Source organism: Aquarana catesbeiana, linkage group LG03 (genome assembly GCF_042186555.1).
Source record: "Aquarana catesbeiana isolate 2022-GZ linkage group LG03, ASM4218655v1, whole genome shotgun sequence".
NCBI lineage: Eukaryota > Metazoa > Chordata > Amphibia > Anura > Ranidae > Aquarana > Aquarana catesbeiana.
The window spans coordinates 127,756,979-127,779,066 of NC_133326.1; the positions used below are offsets into that span (position 1 = coordinate 127,756,979).

The following is a 22,088-nucleotide window of genomic DNA, read 5'->3' on the forward strand; positions in this document are numbered from 1 at the left end:
GCTTGCCAGAGCTTATCTGTAAAGGTAAATTGTTAGGGTAAGGTGAACTGAGACCATAGCTAATGTATTAAATAGAATGCAACCTTGTGTGTATGTAAGGGAAATGTCCATGGGTGTGAGAAAGAGAAAGAATAAATGAAGAAAAAAGAAATAGTTTAAAGTGACCAAAAGTGTGTCGTGAGGATGAGGTTGTGTATAAAATAGAATAGTTAGTGAAAAAGAGAGTACCTATTTACCTTAGAAGATTTTGGGAAACCAACATAGATAATCCAGAGGTGCAAAAGTGTGTTACCTGATGGTACAAACTGAAGTGTAACAAGGGGCGTGTATGGTACTATATATCAGCCGCAGACCAATGAGAACCGGCAACGTCACGCAGCGTGAAGAGGGAGGGGTAGCGCCAACACCCGAGCCTATGAACCGGCCCGGCGTTTGGCGCCAAAAACTCCCCTCGTGGAACACGCAGATGGAGACGCATGTCAGCGGCGCGGCGTCACGAATGACGTCACCCGCTGAACATGTGGGCGTGGCGTCGACTCGCAGCGAGCGCACCACCCCGCCCCCTGAATGGGGGGCGGCCCCGGTGCGAGTCGCAGCTCCCGGGAACAACAATGCAAAGCCCAACCCCATCTAACAGAGCTGTTCCCAATGAGGGAAAAGGAAACGTCTTGGCATGTACAAGTCACAGATAATAATAAGAAAGGTGTTTAATGGTTTAGTTATGTGCTTCCATCCCCGAAACTTATGAGAAAGACAAGACCTAAGGCCTGGGTGGGACACACAAGGTTGCATTCTATTTAATACATTAGCTATGGTCTCAGTTCACCTTACCCTAACAATTTACCTTTACAGATAAGCTCTGGCAAGCACTTATATTGTGAACCGGTCACACTATCAATCATCTATACCCCAGTTGGAACCTGGTATCTTTTCTATTTTGGTGGTTAGTTTCAAAGCCGTGTTTCCAGTGGTACCGTCTCAGCTCCCGGGAACAGCATTTCCTGCATTGCCTTCTACCATTCATATCATCACCAGTCGTACCCATATGTTATAGATAGGTGAGAGTGTTTGGGACAATTATGTTCCCCCTCTTTCTTTCTTTTTTGCCTTATTTTTTATTACTATCTCTTATATTTTTCCTTTGGCATTTTTTATTATAGATACCTCTAAAATCATGCATCTGCTCCTGACGAGTGGTAATGTAGCCACGAAACGCGTAGAGCTTTTTTACGATGCTACGTCACAGTTTTTAGGCCCCATTTCTACTATATTGAAGTCTATAAGTACGAACCAATTCTTCTTTGTCACTATATTTACATGCTACCATTACAATTGCAGTTTACATACCATAAGTCTACTATTATGTATTAAGATGTCGAGACAAGTGCCTTATATTATGTATTATGTATTGTTCAGGGTTTTTTATATTGAGACCTAATACTATATTATCATGCACATTATGTTGAGACATTTGTTTTATGATGAACTATCTAGGAATGCTATTTATCCAATGAGATTCAATATTATATTATATGATTGTATTTCTTTTATTACCCTTTATGTGTATGTATACCCCTTGTAGTGAATTAAATTATTATGTTTTACATGGATTGGCTCGTCTGACTTAGTTATGTGCTTCATACAAAGTCCCACCAATTACTTTTCCTTTTTTTTGCTTATACGCATTAGGGATGGAGGTAAATGTTAGTATTGCCTCATTTAAAGTCCCACCCAGGCCTTAGGTCTTGTCTTTCTCATAATGTTTTTTTTATATCTTAATGCAGCAGACTGGATATGATACCTGTATGTAATTAATATTTTTATGTCTGTAGGTCCCTGTGCAATGCTGTAAATCTCTATACATTAACATGTAGTAATTGTCCAGAGAATTGCACCTATGTCCTCATGAGCAGTAAGATCACATTCCTTCTGGACCTCCTCATACAGCAGCTGACGGTAGGTAAACAGAACCCTTCCAATTGGAGCAGAATTTCTTTTCATTTCTTAACTTTCACACTAAACAACACTTTCCATGTTTGTCTATTTCATCTTATTATACATATATTTTGGACAGATAGGGCTTTAATTTGGTAATAAAGTTGGAAAAATATATGTATATATATGTCACATCATATGTTTAAATTGTAAAAAAGGCAAAAAAAAAGGCAATGTTTGAAAACAAAACATTTTCCAGTAATATTTGTCAACTTGAGTTTTACATAAGTTACACAGGCCCAGATTTATACCCCAAAATGTAATAAAATATATGACTACAAGGATATGACATTTTTATGATTTTTTCATAATGTAGTTGACTGGTAAAGCAGGGGGGGGGCTTCGGGGAACACACGCAACTAGAGACTTGCTGGGACCTGTGGTCCGCTCTGGAACGCCGATTCGCCAGAAGACCCCAAGAACATGGACTTCTCTGTTTGAGCATTGCCATGAATGGACTTTTCCCAAAGAGGCTTCACCTATGCAGGTAACCTGGGGGAGCCACAGTTAGGTTTAGTTAGATGAAAGATGTTATTGCATGTTATACATGTTGTGCCAAGTTTACAGTAAAAGTTGATTCAACTGTTCAGATCCTGGTCTGAAGTTACTCAAGGGGTGCATGTGAGGTCTTGGCGTATTAGTAGAGAACTTGGCTCCTTAACCACAATATGGAGCATGTGTAACATTACTACAGCAGAGGTTTATTCAACAAGGCAAGAAGGAAGAGCTAGTTGCCATAAGTAATCGCATGGAAGAACCGCAACCAGTCGTTGGCATGGTACCTGGTAAAGTGACAGGTCCTCCGGTAGCAAGGGGGATGGTACTTTGATTGCCACCCTAGCTGTCCATCTCTGCCAGTCTCCGAGAGTGGGCTAACATTAAGGAGATCTATGGCCTGGTCACCAGGTACATGCAGAGAAGAGTTGAGTGAGATCACGCATGAGGTCTGTGCTATGTGCTCGGCAGGACCCCATTCTGTTACTGGGAGTGAGGTAACAGAGGTATGCTGACTGGTGGAGTTGGCAGAGGCTTGGCTTGTCCCTCCGAATGCAACACATACATCAGTACAAGTGTGTAGGATATAGGATGAAGCAACTTAAGGATGATCTCTGTACTTTGGGTACTGCACACATGTGACTCATCTCTGAGTTGGGGAGCAGCCTGAATGTTTGACTCTTCACATGACCATGGCTCCCGCCTGGTCCAGGGCATTGGTGAGCACACCTTCTGGTGAAGTTTTACCCCACAAGCAAGGCTTGGTAACCCCGTTCAACACCTGGCTTAGCCCAAAAAGCCCACCTTGGGTAGGCCTCTCATGTGACCCTTGCTTGGCGCCCAATGAAGAGGGAAAACATGGAGGATGTGAGGACCACCCTGTCACCCTACCCTTGCACACACATTTCCATGGCTGAGGCTGTACACATATCAAGAACATTAATGTTTTCTTTGACCTGGAAGTTAATGGCTGTGTCCTTTTTTTTTTGCTTTATTTTATTATTGTTTCAGTATTTTTGTACACTCTTTTGTTAATGGTGGATGCGGATGAGGTCAGCAGGCACAGCAATAGATTATTATTACATCTGTTTTGTGTTGCAGGCATGTATATTGTTACCAATGTAAAAAATTTTAAATGAGATCCAGCATGAGCAAAGATTTTTTGAACATTTAGGATGGTGTTGGCCACTATATAATCTGATACTGAGTGGACAGCAGTATTTAGCATAACATTATCAAAGAATGAGAAAGCTGCACAGTGTGTCTGTGCTCCAGTCTGTTAGACGTGATCTGCCACTGGAGCCACGTGTCTCTTGCCTTACACTAGTAGGTTTTAGAATGTGTGTGTGTATATATATTTACACAGCGGGTATAGAAAAGAATCACCCCCTTTAAAATAATCACATTTTGTTGCTTTGCAGCCTGAAATGAAGACAGATACATTTTTTGTTTTTTACAGCTGTATTTACTAGCGCAACTTATAACATTCAGGTGAAAGATATAACACCAACATATCAGAAAAAAAATTCAAAAACAGAATCCCTGAGTTGAAAAAATGACAACCCCCTTGTGTCAGTATTTTGTTGTACCATAGTTTGCTTTAATTACAGCCTTTAGTTTGTTGGGATATGTCTCTGCTAACTTTGCACATCTAGACTTTGCAATATTTGCCTACTCTTTTTTGCAGAACTGCTCAAGTTCAGTTACATTCGATGGTGACGTTTGTGGACTGCAGTCTTCAAGTCATTCCACAGATTTTCAATGTGGTATAAGTCTGGGCTCTGACTAAGCCATGCAAGGACATTCACCCTTTTCTCCTTCAACCATTGTGTGGTCATTTTTGCTGTGTGCTTTGGGTCATTGTCATGTTGGAAGGTCAACCTTCTTCCCATTGACAACTTTCTGACAGAGGGCAGCAGCTTTTCCTCAAGAATTTGATGATATTTTGCCCTATCCATTTTTCTGCTATCCTGACAAGTGCTCCAGTCCCTGCTGCATGCTTTACTGTAGGAATGGTGTTATTTGGATGATGAGCTGTATTGGATTTCCACCAGACATATCGCTTGGTGTTGAGGCCAAATAATTCAATTTTAGTCTCATCTAACCATAACACCTTTTTCCATGTGGCCTCAGAATCTTCAAGGTGTGTTTAAGGTGGTCAAATGAGACTAAAATTGGATCGTTTTTTGCTTTAAAAAAAAAAAAAGGTTTGCTGTACCTGTAGTTTTCCTGTGATAACAAAGCCAGACTAATTATTACCCCATATATACAACATCATGTTTCAATACACAATGGACTCCGGTCCAAGTAACACAATTCTAAGTGCTGTTTGAAGCCAGTGATTCAGTATTTGCAAAGCACACTGAATATTTCATTTAAAATTTCATTCCTAATTCATCAGCAGTTCATAATCGTAAGATATTCAGACACAGCATTCGTCCTAAAGCCTGGTGTGCAAATCTGTCCTGGAGCCAAGTCATTTGATAATTGAAAATCTATGTATGTGCCGTGAATAATTTACATAGTGCCTTTTGAATCAGTCAGAAATTGGACTGTTTAGGGACATTTAATGGCTGTGCTTGTTTGCTTTTCAGTGAAACATTCATTACACACAATTCCTTTTATGTTGTAGAGTAGTATCTGGCTTTAGATTTATTTTAGTTAATTCATCCGTGTCTGTATTACAAGGCTTAGATTTGCAGGAAATGTGCAGTGAAGGGGCACAGATTATGTATGGAGAAAATTATAATAAACTTGTATTAAAGCCGTAGAGACAGCTGTCATATCTTCTAATTTTTTTCATATATTTTAAGTCAACCAGTCAGATACATCATTATGTACAAGACCAATCATACTGCCAAAATGCAGACACCACAATGACCTTTACAAATAATTTATTTAACTGCTGTGTGCCCAGGAAGGTGCCAGATCAAAGTACGACTTTTATAGTTTAACCACCTCAATACAGTGCATTTTCACCCCCTTCCTGCCCAAGCCATTTTTCAACTTTCAGCACTGTCGCACTTTGAATGACAATTGCGTGGTCATACAACACTGTACCCAGATGAAATTGTTATCATTTTTTCCCCACAAATAGAGCTTTCTTTTTGTGGTATTTGATCACCTCTGCAGTTTTTATTTTTTGCGCTATAAACAAAAGAAGAGTGACAAGTTTGAAAAAAAACAATATTTTTTACTTTTTGCGATAATAAATATCCAATTTTTTTTTCTTTAAAACAAATTTTTTCCTCAGTTTAGGCCGATATGTATTCTTCTACATATTTTTGGTAAAAAAAATCGCAATAAGCGTATATTGATTGGTTTGCGCAAAAGTTATAGCGTCTAAAAAATAGGGGATAGATTTATAACATTTTTATTTATTTATTTATTTTTTTTTACTAGTAATGGCGGCGATCTGCAATTTTTATCGTGACTGCGATATTGCGGCGGACACATCGGACACTTTTGACACATTTTTGGGACCATTCACATTTATACAGCGATCCGTGCTATAAAAATGCATTGATTACTGTATAAATGTGACTGGCAGGGAAGGGGTTAACACTAGGTGGTGATCGAGGGGTTAACTGTGTTGCTAGGGAGTGTTTCTAACTGTAGGGGGAGGGGACTCACTAGGGGAGGAGACCGATCGGTGTTCCTCTGTACTGGGAACACACCATCGGTCTCCTCTCCTCTGACAGGACCGTGGATCTGTGTGTTTACACACACAGATCCATGGTCTTGCTGTGTTACCGGCAATCGCGGGTGCCCAGTGACACGGCAGGCGCGCGCGATCGGCGGCGCGCGTGCGCCCCCTGGTGGGCCGGGAAAGCGAGGCCGTCATATGACTCCCGCCCGCAACGAGAGCTGCGCCGCCTGGCCGTCAATTGACAGCAAGAAGTTAATAGGCAACAGTGACCAGTTAAGTGGGGGCATGTGGGACAGGTAGTTAGAGGATAGGAAGAAATGCCGGAAACTCGATTGCTTCTTCCTAAATCTTTATTGAGCACTAACAGCAATGCGACATCTAAAGTGCTAACATGTTTCGTCCGGAGCCTTCTTCATAGCATGTTTGAGGATAGGGATTGGGTGCAGTGGTCAGAGTAATCGTTGACTGTGATCTGGGGGGGGGGGGTTCGGGCAGAGGATAAGGGTCAACTGCAGAAGTTAGAATGTGGGGAATGGGGGAAAAAGGGTTAGAATGAAAACACAGTGGTGGGGAACAGGAGAGTACAGACACTGTCTTTACAAGGCGAGGATCATGGTAGAAGATGTTTGATGCGGTGGTGAGGAGCTGTCAGCTGTAACTCCAGATGCTGGCAGCAGTCCTCCCGATCAGCGGCAGGGGTATGTGGGTAAGGGTGGGGGGTGTGGTTGGTGATGTTAGCTGCCAGGACAGAGATTACATTGCCTAAGTAAGCACAGATGGGAGGTGGCTGGTGGAGCTTAAAATTAGAAGGTGGTTTTCTATTGCAATGCACATTCACCTACTGCAGAAACTACAGTGGCTGTATTTGCTGTTACATATGACTGTGACAGTGCTGCTGATCTCTCTTAATGACAACAGTGATCTTTGCAGATACCAGCAATCAGCTCCTAGCACAGATAGTTTACCATCACTAATAACTTATTTGTTGCTCCTACATGTCACTTGATCTATTGAAGAAAGTAGCAAATAAATTATTAGCGATTGAAGAATTCCTGTGCCAGGAGGTAATTGCTGGTATGTGTGAGGATCACCGGAGGTCAGAGGAGATCAGTAGTACCAAACGCTGGACTTCTATGGGGTCGAGAGAAAGATCATTCTACTGGCTCCATAATCTATTATAGGTTCTATAGCAAGAAGCAGAAGATGCACCATCCACAGGTGAACAATGCAGCTGAACACTGGTGAACTGGTGCCAAAACTTTGACAGTATACAGCAGAGGGAGAGGGTGGGTTATATCAACACAGTAGGGGCAGGGGGGTTGGGACAAATGTTCAGAAAATGCTGTTTGAAAGTTTCCTTATCCTTTAAATTAGTCATATGGCGATATGTGCTTATTGAGTTTAAAAGTATCTTACTTATTAATTTCTGAACTGCTTTAAGACATATTTTCTAAAATTGCAAACATATAGTAAAGCAACTCAGATTTGATAAGCTGGAAGTTTCTTAAAACATAGGAAAAGCAAATACTGATCTAGCTGAGGACTAAAGACTAACTATACTTTTAAATAACTCAATCTTAATGAACCCCCTCCCAATGCTTATTAAACACCCTTGCGCTTTCCTTGGATCTGCAGGCAATGCAGTTCAGATGACTACACCATAAGCCTACCTGCAGATAAACAGCTTTTGCATTTGTGTCTTTCAAAAACCCAGTATACCTGGCACTTTGCACCCTGATATTGCATCTTCCTACCACACAGCACCCCTACTACTGACCCTCCTGTCCTCATGAGTCTGAACCTCCCTGCCTTCCAGCAACCTTACCATACCCCATGCATTCCATGCTCTGAACCTCCCTCTGGGGGCACTGTGCACATTGTGTGTGTTCCTGGGAAAAGATGTGCGCACTTCCAGGCTAATGAGCAGAGGGAAGCCAAACTCTGAACCCACCTGACACTTCCATTACTATGAAACCCTTTAAATATGGCAGCCATTTTCTAAAATTCCAAAATGCATTCCTTATTTCTAAATTATAATAGTAAGCATTTTATTTAGAATACAACACCACTATTTATGACTCCTCCATCCTAAACTATTCAACCCTCTAAATTATTATTGCTTTTCCTACTGCTCGCACCCCGTAGATGTTCTAGGTTGAATGATGTCTAGTGTCATTCAACTCACTTATTTTTCTAGAATTGCGGCGCTTTAAATTAATGTACATTACAATTCCTCAATCTGATAACAAATTTAGGCCAGACAGTTACTTTTTTTCAATTATTTTTAAGGTGAAAGCATACACTGAAAGAAATGTGTATATTTGCATGGACTCCTTTTTGCATAAAAGAATAGGACATCCTATACTCGGATGTGCAGCTTGACATTGACAATAAATCCTTGACCTGTGAGTCACCTAGATAGTGAGTCTAAGAAATACCAGTATCAAATTCAAATGACAACATGTAAGTTTTATTCCAGGATGCTCGCTCTTTAACAAGTGATTTTTTTTTTGACGAGTTGAAGAAAGATTTCCTCCTGAGCTGCGGATGTCTTAAAGCTTTTGTTTTTATGTAAACTCTCCTTTAGGCTATGGCCACAGACATACTTATAATATAAATCAGTATTTTCTTGCAGGGGAGTCATTGGAGCAGCTGTATCCACCCTTGATTAACCCTGCCTTTGCTTATAGCTGAATTAGAGGCAAGCATTTTTATATATAATTCTGAAAAATTGGTAAAGATGTGGTTTGTGTCTTATTTTTTTAAATACGTTTTATCACGCTTGTTACTGTTATGTTGTGCTCATTAACAAGTATCATTTGGTCCCTTTATTTTTATTTTTTTTGTAAGAAAGTGCAATGGGCATTAATCATGTTCAAAGCAGTGGACTGCATTACAGAAGTTTTATTTTTAAACCTGAGCTGTAAGTTTTGGTTGGTGATGATGAGGGAAGGGCGATATAACAGATAGCCAGACCTGTGGTTCAAGATTTGAGTGAGGTATGCCAGTGAGATAAGTGCAAGGCTATAAAACAGAGTACAGCAACCCAGAGCAAACTTTCATATTTAGAGGGACATTTATTTTGACTTTCAAAGAATATCACTTCTGACTGGGAATGAGCAAAATTTTGATTTTTTTTTTTTTTTCCATCATCTTGGCAAAAATATTTCTGCAAAATAATGCCATTTTGGCCAACTGCATTGGAATCGATGGAAAAGACAGAATTAATGTGGCTCTTAGAAGTGCAATGGGCTTTTTTTAATGGCTCCTGAGAGTTAGGGAAGCACCTTTCAATTATCCTGGACCTGTTTTTAAGCAAAACGGCCCTTCATTATTTTACTAATTTTTTTTTTTCTTTTTTTTTTTCTATGGGGGAGGCGGACGCCCACACTCGCCCCCGTGACAAAAGCTTGGCTCAGGGGATGACTTTCAGTAGATCGCAGCGAGGTAGCTGCTCTGCTACGCATGAAACCCTGACCCAGAATCAGGTTGTCTGTGAATAATTTAGCACCGGGTTCCCAACGAACATGCGATGCGGTCCTGGAGAGAGGCGGCCCGCTTCCATCCACGCTCCGGTACCTAGGCAAGCGGCACTATGCGCCGGCCCCCGCCCCGGCAAAGGGGTGGTGGGGCCAGCTATCCCAGGCCAACCTGGGCTCCGCAGCATTGCGGTATCGTCACCTTTAGGGGGGATTCTGACTTAGAGGCATTCAGTCATAATCCCACAGGTGGTAGCTTCGCCCCATTGGCTCCTCAGCCAAGCACATCATTTTTTTGACCTAGCTTTAAAAACAGTAGGAGAAAATCATTACCTGTGCTGGAACCACTTGCTGTCAGTGACTCGAGTGTGAAGTTGAGAAACTGAAACGATTAGCCCCTGTGCATCCAGTGCCTCAACAGGCTGCTCCATAGGAGCAGCTGCAGAGGTAAATGTTAACATAAAATCAGGAGCTGTTACAGTCCTGCAAAGCTCCTCCCTAGGACAGTAGAATATTGCTGTAGTGGTTTTTTGCTGGTTGATTGCTATTGTGCAAATATGACCCTCATCAGCCTGACTTAATCTTATCTGAATGCTATGCTAATGCAAACCTATATTTCCCCTAAGTGATGTATAATATGTTAAGGTTGAATAAAAAAAAACTATAATGTGCAGAACTGAGACATCACCGAAATTAAAACAAAAGCTCTGGGACCCAAGGAGATTCGGGGAGAAAGGGGCCCTGGGATTCAAGTGGTTAAAGGGACAGTACACAAATTACTTTTAAGTGCACAAACAAAAAATGAAAAAGAACCTCAAAAGAAATAAACAAGACTACCTTTAATACAGCCCAAAAACACTTCAGCCTAATCTTTACTTCTGATTTACCGCGCCTATTTAAAGTGGGAGTCCGGCGACCAATCTTTTTTTTTTTTTTTTTTTTTTTTTTAGGTCATTGAGACACTTTGCTAATCCCAAAATAATACTCAGTTTGGGTGTAATATTTCCGCCTCTGTCTGTTTTCGTACTGAAGAATAACTTTAAAAATGTGATGCTGGCTGTTTCCATCTTGCTTGTGGGCATGTGAAGCCCACAAGCATTGATTTCCTGGATGCGGTGAATGCTGTTCATTCACAGCTTGTTCACAAGCATGATCATTGTTCCCGCACTGAATCATGGGAAGCCGGACACTAAGCTCCCAGGAGACAGTGCGGCGCCGGGGAAAGGCAATAAACATGCCTACTCCCATGGGAGGAGAGACAGGAAGTGCCACAATAAAGTACAATATAAAGGTAATTACAGTGATAAAAAAAATTTTCGTGTGGCATTTCAACATCTATGCAATTAACTGAAGGGGGTAAGATTAAGTTAAAAATTTGAGTGGAACCCCGCTTTAAGCTGCTCTGGCCAATTTGCCCAGTCTTTCTTACCATGTATCACATTAGGTAAAAATAATCCAGCAACAATTTTTCACGAAAATTTGCCACTTTCTTTTTTTTTTTTCTTTGGTAATTTAGAGGCTAACATCAACTTCTGGACAATACTATATGTTGCACCAGTATTTAGTTTATAAAGTGTAACATGGAACATGTATTCAGGAAATTTGGTAGTTGAGGTACAAAAATTGTTGCATCTTTTGACCCAGTGTTCCCAGGTTTACTTGGGGAAGATGGAAAGAGAATAAAAAAATGTGGTAGAAGAGGTTAGGTTTAGGGAGGAGAAAGGAAGGGGATGGAATTTTGTTGCAGATTTGGTTTTATCGTTGTTGAGCTTCCAATACCCAGACTGGTAAGTATTCAAGAGTAGGTATGGGAAAGGAGTGGGAAGTGAAACGTTTTTAAGGGCCTATTGTCCAGATGTGCATATATAAAGATAGGATTTCAAATGGGGAAAGAAAAAGAAGAAAAGGTGGTAAAGAAAAAGGGGAAGAAGACTGTCAAGAGGGTAAGATTGGTAAGTGGGTGGGGAAGAAAGTAGTGGCTAGGGGGAACATGATGCTCTTCTTCATGTTCATGGAGTCACTTATTGAGGACTAATTCTATCATTGAGCCGGTTGCTCAGTTTGGCTATACAGCACTATCTTGAAGATATTTTTTTAAGATTGACCAACAGCAACTGAAGACATTTTTACTATTCGGTCATCTCCCTGTAATGAAGACATTTTTTCCATCATTTTGTATTTTTGCACTAATTCTGCACACACCTGGCATTCTTTAATGACATCCTTTTATTTTTTACATTATGGATTTTTAGACATTTATTAATAATAGTGAGGTTTTGTCTTTTTAATTGGGTTATTGTGAAGGCTATTGTGGTTTAATTTAATACAATGTGTGTAAACTTTTTGTAATCAGTGGTTTTTGTATAACAAAAAATGGTCCTTTACATTTTTTCGGAACTGAGTCTACGGGGCAAGCCACGTGAGCCCCATTAGGGCGGTTACTATTGGGGTCTTGGCATCCATGCCTTGACCTGTTTTTTTGTTGTTTTTCATTAGGAAGCAGCAGTTTTCTATTCTTGGCAAGCAAATATACCTTTTTATTTATTTTTTTTGCTTAAAATAAAAGTAATATAGATAGCATGAAGGTAAAAAAAACCTTGAGCCTTTAAAACCACTTTAACTGTCAAATACAATATTTTGTGATTCAGTATGAGTGGCACCTGTAAGTGTTTTTTAACAAACTTTCTTCTGTACACGTAGGAACAAACTGATACAAACAAAGACAACCAAAATCAGTAAAGTAAACTGTGCAATGTCTGTGGTAAGACCATTAAATTTGCATTAAGCAGTAACCGAAATGTTAGAAATCCAGTGATCAGTACATGGCTACTTTCCACAGCAGCTTCTGGGATTTGTGTCGTGAGTAGGGTTGATCTTTTTAGCAGCTTAAGTGATTCATCCATGATTCATCTGAAGTTTAAAAGCCTTACACATGTTTTTATTATTATTTATTTTACACATTTATTTAGCACAAACATTTTTTTAGCAATGTCTTACAGAAAAAGTTTAACCATTCACATGTGTCCCGGTCTTAAACAAGGTAAAGGTTTCAACAAGGTCAGTTTGGGAGGAATCCAGTTAACCTACTAGTATAGAATTTTGTTACTTGTCAGAAAACTAAGCAATATCTGCAAACATGCAGAGAACACACAAACTCTGTGTAAATTGGTGTTCTTGGTGGAAATTACACCTAGAGCTCTAATACTGGTATTCTCATTCATTAGACTTTTATTAAAGTATTGCAAGTTACAGAATAATGGCTGTATACAATGTTAACAAAGAATATGGCATTGGACAAAGATACAGAAGAGAGACGCTGCTGCCATAACTCATAAAATAGTCTCAATAGAGTACACATTAGAGTAGACCAGCGATTAGAAAGGTATAGACCCTAAGTCAGGGGTGCCTAAGCTTTTGTAGAACCAGGGCCACTTAAGCAACTCAGTAACCAGTCTCAGGCCACAATGAGAAGAGCGGGTGGATGACAGGTCCATGTCCACTGTTTGCAGAGCAGACAGGGACACAGCAAGCTCTATTCTATGGGCCATCCGATCCGCTCAGATGGAAGGGGACAGATCCCCTTCTGTTTTTTTTTTTTTTTAAGCGGATTGATTGGAGGTAGGCGGTAGTAAACGGACAGAAATCCGTTCACATCTGCCGTTTCATATAGGTGAATGGAGGGTCTGATTGGGTCCGCCTGAAAAAACAAAAGGGGGACCAGATTGGACTGATCGTGTGAAGTGGGCCTAAGACTGCTTCCACACTGATGCACTGTGGTTTACCCACACCGCGGGTGCAGCGCAGTATAGCTGTGGCTTTCCTGCAGGTTAGCTGCACTTGCCATAGAATTCTATTATATCTAGCAGGTGTGGTGCACTTTCTGGAAGCGCACCAATCCTGCAGGTAATAATAGAAGTCTATGACTCAGTGCAGGTAACCCACAGGTACACTGCACATGTGGATCAGTTTGAAAACAGCCCAGTGTAGCTAGAGTTCCAGTGTAGAGAACAGATATGTCCATTGCTGTTTGATTTTAATTAAAAACTGACCTCAATCTTCACTTCTTCCTCAGAATTCCTGCATGTATTGCTAGCTGCTGCTGTCCCCAGGCAGGTAAAGCTGGCTTCTGCTGTCCCCCAGGCTGGTATTGCTGGTTTCTGCTGTCTCCCAGGCAGGTATTGCTGTCAGCTGCTTCTGTCCCCCAGGGGAGGTATGGCTGGCGGCTGCTGCTGTCCCCCAGGGCGGATACGGCTGGTGGCTGCTCCTGCCCCCCCAGCAGATATGGATGGTGGCTGCTGCTGTCCCCCAGGGTGGGTATGGCTGGCGGCTGCTGCTGTCCCCCAGGGTGGGTATGGCTGGCGGCTGCTGCTGTCCCCCAGGGTGGGTATGGCTGGCGGCTGCTTCTGTCCCCCAGGGTGGGTATGGCTGGCGGCTGCTGCTGTCCCCAAGGCGGATATTGCTGTCAGCTGCTGCTGTCCCTAAAGCGGGTATGGTTGGCAGCTGCTCCTGTCCTTCAGGGTGGTAATGGCTGGTGGCTGCTGCTGTTTCCCAGGGGAGGTATAACTGGCGGCTGCTGCTGTCTGTCCCCCAGGGTGGGTATGGCTGGCTGCTATGGCTGGCAGGTACTTCTGGCTGTCTCCCACAGCGGGTATAGCTGGCAGACATGCAACCAAGAAAGTCTGGACAGCTGCACTCCAATGTAAATGCCTTTATTGAATAAAAACCAGTCCATACAGTATACACAGACAGTGAAATCAAAAACAACTGACGTGTTTCACGCCCCTTACTGGTGCTTAGTCATAGCTGACTGTCAGCTATGACTAAGCACCAGTAAGGGGTGTGAAACGCGTCAGTTGTTTTTGATTCCACTGTCTCTATGCTGTATGGACTGTTTTTTGTCCCCAGGGCGGGTATGGCTGATAATTACTCACTAAGAGCCTGAGCTGGGTGCCGGTCCAGGTATGTGGGCTAATCCTGACCATATGGCCGCAATCTTTCCCAAACCTGGACCGGCTTTGTGACGTCAGCCGACAGCCCTCTGTCTGCTGAAAATGGGTCACAGGAGTGCAGAACGAACTGCACTCCTGTGATCCACAGGAGAAGTACAGCCAAATGAGCTTTGGCTGTACTTCTCCTTTTAAAGGCCATCACTGTCCCAATCAAACACATTTTTGATGGCAACAATTAACTATGGTCAGTCACCCATTAAAAAATATGTGCTGCAACACTTTATTATAAGTGTGTCTGCACCTAAAGCTTTTTAATTCAAATACCTGTTGAGCCAGTGAAGTCCACCTAATACAGCTTCCTGTGATGATGTGGTAATGATGCTTCACTGCTCCTGACCTCGCGGAAGAGTTGTCATTCTCATGTATGCTGAGCCTTCTTGCACTACAGTGGTATGAAAAAATGATGCAGGGGATGTGGCTATCAGCACTGTCACGACTGATTCACAAGCTTAAAGCTTTTTAATCAGAACCTGACCACACCTAGTCCTGCCCACTGGTTTCTGAGTTAATAGCACTGGCTCCGTTGCTGAAACCCTCCCATCGTGAACTGCAGTGGAAACTTATGGGGGGGAAATGAAGGAGGATTTGGCTTAGTCAAGGATAGTAAAGGGAGATTTATTTTAGTTTTTGAAGCATGTGTATTTGGTACTTGTTTAGACTGTCAAATGAGTTACAAGGGTTACATGCTTGCAAGTTCTAGATACTATCACTTTTTCACTTTTTTAACATCTAAAAAAGTCCTGCACCACTTATCAGCAAATGAAATGTATAATGTCAGAACATTAACCTCCTATGTCAAGGCCCACAAATAATAAATATATCTCACAAATATACACTTCTACAGAAGTTCACTGTTATGTATAATCTTCTTAACCTTAAAAATATTTTAAATATGTATGAATAGATGAAAATGTACATTAACTGAAATAATTGCCAGGGCGTGGAAAAAGCCTAATCTCACTCGAACTCAAATCCTGTATGAACTATTAAATGCATTATGAAAGACTGGCAGCTATTTAACCTGACAAATTACTAGAATTCCAAAGAATCCAGGATCCCCGATCACCCATTGTTTGCATGGGACCTTCAACCCAACTCTCTAATACTATGTTGATTGGCATGTCAACAACAACAACTAATTGACTATTGGGAGAAACTCAGAACCCTGTAAATTTGATTATGCACTCCTTTAGACCATAGAAAAAATAAAGTGCCAGTCCAAAGAATACATTCATAACTCCACAAAATACGGAAAGCTAAACTCCAGTCAAGCCACTAAATACATATTAAAGCCACATAAATGGGAGCAGTTTTAACTGTCAAGGGATTTGTAATATTCTGGAGTCAATTCAGTGGCGGCCCGTAATGCAGGGCACAGGGGCGCCGCCCCCCTAATCCATGCGTCTGGCCCTCTAATCTACATGCGGGGCGTTGGACACATGAATTCCAATGGGTTGTTTGACCCCCCAAAAAAAAATATACCACCAGCCGCCACTGGTCATCCATGTCGGTCAGCATAGCCAGGTCTGCCTTATCCACTGCAGTGAGAGCATGACAACAGGACAAATTTACACTCCCAGTTTTCTGATTAGATGGTGAAAATGAAGTAGCACACTGATGGGGTCACCACTCTCTTCTTAATCAAGTGTTCTCTGCCAGCACTTGTGTATTGCTCCCAAGCCTGATTGGTTCATGGGTTTGACCCTTCCTCTGCCAGTCTAAAATCTCCTACAGAGGGGACAGTTTAAGGTACTTACACAACTTCTTGATTTTTTTTGGATTAGTACAGGAAAAGAAATATATATATGTAGAAAGGATAATTACAAGTAGGTCCCCTTAGGCCGGCCATACACGATTCGAATCTCGGCTGTTTCAGCAGGAACTGGCTGAGATTCGAACCATTAATGGGCAGACTGAATGTAGCAATTTGATCACTTGGGCCTGCCGGATTCTCTTGCGAATATCGCTAGTAGCTGCTATAGCAGCTAGCGGCAATCACTGTCTTCTCCCAGCGGGGACAGCTTAAACCCCGTCCCCGCCAGGAGAAAGCAATGGCCCGGCAGGAGGAATTCCCACATCAACACTGCCTGTGTTGATGGGGGAATCAAACAAATTTCTTTCCTGCCCGTGGCAATCTGTGGTTGCAGGAAAGAAATTTGCTCTGTGTATGGCTGGCCTAACTTATAGACCACTAAGTAAGAACATCTTCAATGATGGAAGAAAAAAATTCTGCTGCCCATGTGCATTTTGCAAATTAACACAGTACCATAGGGGTGTAATCCCATTACTATCATTTTTAAGCAGAGGATAACTATTTTTAGGAATGCCTATGGATCTTCTTTCAAAGTGGCAGTAGGCATCCCAGTCCCCAACCTTCACAGTTTAGTATGGGGAAGTTGGGTGAAGAAATCCATTTTGACCATGCACACTTAAACAGAGCATGCAGACCATCACCAGCACCCATCCAGTAAAGAGGGAATAGATAAAAGTGTTTGAGACACTACATTTACTACATATTGGTTTAAAAATAGAAGGGTATTGGCAACTACCTTTAAAGGAGAAGTAAGGCCAACTCTCTTTTGGCCTTACTTCTCCTTTGGATCACAGGAGTGCAGTTCGTTCTGCACTCCTGTGACCTGTCACTCAACCTATCCAGGCTCTGGAAAGATCCCACCCCCGTTTCCGCCCCCTCCGCAGCCCGACGCTCCAGTGAGCTCTGGAGGGGCAGAGCAGAGAGCCGGTGACTGGCAGTCACTGGCTCTCTGCTAACTGGAGAACTGACTGATCAGCAATCTTTGATCATTCAATTTTCGGGGTAGAGGTGGCAGGGGACAGTTGCCTCAGGTGAGTATGTAAGTTTGTTTTTTTCTAATCCCAAACTTCTCTTTTTTAACTTAATTGAATTTCTTTCAGCTTCCAGGTTTTTATGTTAAAGCTTAATTAAACAAGCTGAAGTTAGAAGCTGATTGGCTACCATGCACAGCTGCACCAGATTTTGCGGTCTCTAGTTTTAGTAAATCAACCTCATTGTTTCACAAGAATTTGAATATTCAGAGTGCTAAGACACAACTTGTTAAAGATTTGGAACAATTGCTGAGGCACATACCTTGATATTCAGATGGTGATGTTTATAACTATTGGAGTGTAATTTAGTCGTTAACATTTATATTTACGTTACAGTTTTCGACGGTTATATTAACTTCAAACATGTTTTTACTGCTATTTTTGTTTTTCATACTGGTGGCTTTGTGAGCTTTTTTTTTTTGTATAGTCACCTCAAAGTCTAAAGCCTCATACACATGATAGGACTTTGTACAAACTTTCCCTTGGATTTTTGTACAAAGGGCGTTGCCCAAAAGTTTGTCTTGCATACAGACGACAGGACTTTTCCAGCCAACTTTCACCATATCACATGGTTTTTCAGCTCTTTACCACCACCCTTTGGTCAACTTGTGTATTGTTGTCTGATATTGTTTCAATCTCGCCACCTTTATTGGTGAGATTGACACCTTGCGAGCCGGGTTGACACTGGTGCGAGGATCTGACTTGGATCCCCGCCAATGCCAGGCACTGTGTTTGGTATGTATCTTGAGGGGGAACTCCACGCCAAATTTAAATAAAAAATGGCATGGGTTCCCCTCCAGGGGCATACCAGGCCCTTAGGTCTGTTATGGATATTAAGAGGAACCCCCTTCGCCGAAAAAACGGCGTGGGGGTCCCCCCCAGGTCCACACCAGACCCTTATCCGAGCATGCAGCCTGGCAGGTCAGGAAAGGGAGTGGGGACGAGCGAGCGCCCCCCCCCCCTCCTGAGCCGTACCAGGCCGCATGCCCTCAACATGGGAGGTGGGTGCTTTGGGGGAGGGGGGCGCCCTGCGGGCCCCCCCTCCCCCAAAGCACCTTGTCCCCATGTTGATGAGGACAAGGGCCTCTTCCCGACAACCCTGGCCGTTGGTTGTCGGGGTCTGCGGGCGGGACGTTTATCGGAATCTGGGTGCCCCCTTTAATAAGGGGGCCCCCAGATCCCGGCCCCCCCACCCTAGGTGAATGAGTATGGGGTACATCGTACCCCTACCCATTCACCTAGGGAAAAAAGTGTCAATAAAAAACACAGTACACAGGTTTTTAAAGTAATTTATTAGGCAGCTCCAGGGTCCTCTTCTGACTACGGGGGTCCTCTTCCGACTTCGGGGGTCTTCTTACGACTTCGGGGGTCCTCTTCTGACTTCGGGGGGTCTCTCCGGCGTCTTCTCCCGGTGTCCGCATCTTCTGCCGGCTCCACCGCTATCTTCTGGCACTCTTTTGCCAGCGGTGGTCCGGACTTCTGGATCGTCTTCTTCCCTCTTCTCTTCCAGAGATGTTGACACGACGCTCTCTCCAGCCGGAATGGTCTCTGTGCGCTCCACAACGGACTTATATAGGCGGTGACCCCGCCCCCCTATGACATCACAGTCTCGGGGCATGCTGGGACTGTGAGGTCGTAAGGGGGCGTGGTCATATGATGACATGACCACGCCCCCTTATGACCTCACAGTCCCAGCATGCCCCGGGACTGTGATGTCATAGGGGGCGGGGTCACCGCCTATATAAGTCCGTTGCGAAGCGCACAGAGACCATTCCTGGCTGGAGAGAGCGTCGTGTCAACATCTCTGGAAGAGAAGAGGGAAGAAGATGATCCAGAAGTCCGGACCACCGCTGGCAAAAGAGCGCCAGAAGATAGCGGTGGAGCCGGCAGAAGATGCGGACACCGGGAGAAGACGCCGGAGACCCCTGAAGTCGGAAGAGGACCCCCGAACTCAGAAGACCCCGGAGCTGCCTAATAAATGACTTTAAAAACCTGTGTACTGTGTTTTTTATTGAACTTTTTTCCCTAGGTGAATGGGTAGGGGTACGATGTACCCCATACTCATTCACATAGGGTGGGGGGCCGGGATCTGGGGGCCCCCTTATTAAAGGGGGCTCCCGGATTCCGATAAGCGCCCCGCCCACAGACCCCGACAACCAACGGCCAGGGTTGTCGGGAAGAGGCCCTTGTCCTCATCAACATGGCGCCCCCCTCCCCCAAAGCACCCACCCCCCATATTGAGGGCATGCGGCCTGGTACGGCTCAGGAAGGGGGGGACCGCTCGCTCGTCCCCCCTCCCTTTCCTGACCGGCCAGGCTGTGTGCTCGGATAAGGGTCTGGTATGGATTTGGGGGGGACCCCCACGCCGTTTTTTCGGCGTAGGGGGTTCCCCTTAATATCCATACCAGACCGAAGGGCTTGGTATTCCCCAGAGGGGAATTCCCTCTCGCGCCCGCCGCAGTAGGAAAATGTGTTTTTCCTATTGCAGCTAGCGCGAGACAGTATCCTGCCGCCGAGAACCAGCGCGATCAGATCACGCTGGAAACATTCTCGCAGCTGCGTACTGTAGTTTGTACAAAAGTCCGATGGCTTTGTGTACACACGGTCGGACTTTGCTCCATCGGACTTTTGTTGCCGGAAAGTTTGTCTGTTCGCACAGCCAACAAAAGTCCGAAGGAAGCTGAAAAAGTTTGTCCGATGGAGCGTACACACGGTCGGATGTTGCTCCAAAACAGCTCATTTGCATTTGCGTTTGTTGTCAAAAAGTCCGATCGTGTGTACGGCCCTTAAGGCCTGCCATAGGCAGAGCGATTTTCTATTCTGCAACCACAAAATCGTTTGATTCCCCCATCAACACAGACAGCAGGGGAATCCCTCCCGTGGAGCTATGTTCTCTGAGTGGAGCCGCAGGGGAAGCTGTCCCTGCTGGAAGAGCACAGTGATTATTGCTAGTGGCTATAACAGCTGCTAGCAATAATCGCATGCAAAATCCAACAGGCTGGTTGTACCCAAGGTGATCAATCGATCAACTTAGGTATATTCAGCCTGCCCATACATGGGTCGAATCTGGGCCGGTTCCTGCTGAACCAGCCCAGATTCGACCCATCTGTGGCTGGCTTAAGACTGGTGGTGTTGCCTCTATTCCAGAATGCATCTGTAAGGTGCTGACTTCTGGTCTTTGTGGTGCTGTGCCCTTAAGCAATAATAGAAAAACCTTCTCATTCTAGTGGGATCCCTAAGGATTATACAACTATCAAATTTTTTTCAAGCTATACGATATTTTGTTTTGGTAACAACTACATGTGTTATACTATCAGTGGTACAAATCTTACAGGACAAGAGCAAGATGGTTTCATGATTACAACATCCCTGTGTTTTACCAAAAATAATACTAATATCCTAAAAAAAAAGCCTTCAGAGAAAGCTGGAGGTGAGGGCGTGCCTGCGTGTGCTCTGTACATCTTGTTAAAACGTGTTCACTTGTATAAACTTGCTTCAGCAATATAGGGTATCACAGACAATAGATGAATTGTTTGAGTCAAGTCTCTGCTTTGCGTTGCTAACCTTTTAATCACTTCATTGGAGATGTAGCTCCAAGACTCCTCTTTCCAGTACACAGCTTTTCTGGTGAAAAGCAGTGTAGCCAATGTGACTTATCCTTGTCATCTTTCTGTAAAGAAAAGAATGTTTGCTATTACTTTATGCTCAATATCTTGTCACACTTACAACAGTTCTCCTTTATGATTGCTGCTTAGCATCAAACCAGTAGTACCGGCTCTTGGTGCTTTGAAATGTAGTATATTACGCTCTACTGAGTCTACTTTTGGATAGTTATATAAAATATGGAAGAATATATACAGAGCTACCAGAAACAAGTGCCTCTACCACTGGAGGATTGTTTTTAGAGCTGGTCTATAGCAGTCACCAGTGCATTTATATTTATATGATGCCCAGTATTTATTACCTGTACATTCCAAGCCTTTGTGTTTGAAATTGACAGTACATTCCTTTTGGCCACACTGTACAGGAACTGCTGTAAGACTATGCCGTAAGATTACAACCACAATACCCCCGTCTCTCATTGACAGTAACGCTGCATTTACATGTCATTGTCAGTGTATATATTTTCTGAACCCTTTCCCCAGAGCAGCCCCTGTATTACTAATCTGCAGCCAGATAGCAGGGTAGGAATCAATTCTAAAAGTGAAATTTAAGCCAGTAAGGAGTCTTTCACAAGCAGCGTGGTCCGCTATGATCAGCAGTGGATTCGTTTGCAGACCCCCTGCTAAATTGGATCCGAATAGGATGGATGTCAGTTTTTTACATCTGTGCCCTTTCACTTTGGCTCTAGCAGGCATGGGGGGACCCGGGACAGCTCTATGGTCTGCCGAATATAAACGCACTCTGGTGTCCATTTATATCAGGCTACCTCTGATCTGTCATGTTTTTGTCTAAAAAAATGGAAAAGACTTGGACGAACTTGGATATAGGCAGGTGTAAACGGACACAAGCATGGAAGTTCCAATGGGGTCTGTCTGAAAAACTGACTGGTGGATCTAATCAGAAAGCCTATGTGAAATTGCCCTTAAGGGTAAAAGTATTTTTTATTTCTATTAA

At 43.2% G+C, this 22,088-nt stretch overlaps 1 protein-coding gene across 6 annotated transcripts in view; it reads left to right on the forward strand.

Moving 5' to 3' along the window:
* SCAPER (S-phase cyclin A associated protein in the ER) overlaps positions 1–22,088 on the forward strand; it is a 500,548-nt gene that overhangs the window by 398,574 nt on the left and 79,886 nt on the right. For all 6 annotated transcript variants that reach the window (XM_073619203.1, XM_073619204.1, XM_073619198.1 and 3 more), the window contains one exon: positions 1,833–1,956. In XM_073619203.1, the coding sequence (XP_073475304.1) occupies positions 1,833–1,956 (124 nt within the window). The remainder of the gene's footprint in view (positions 1–1,832; positions 1,957–22,088) is intronic.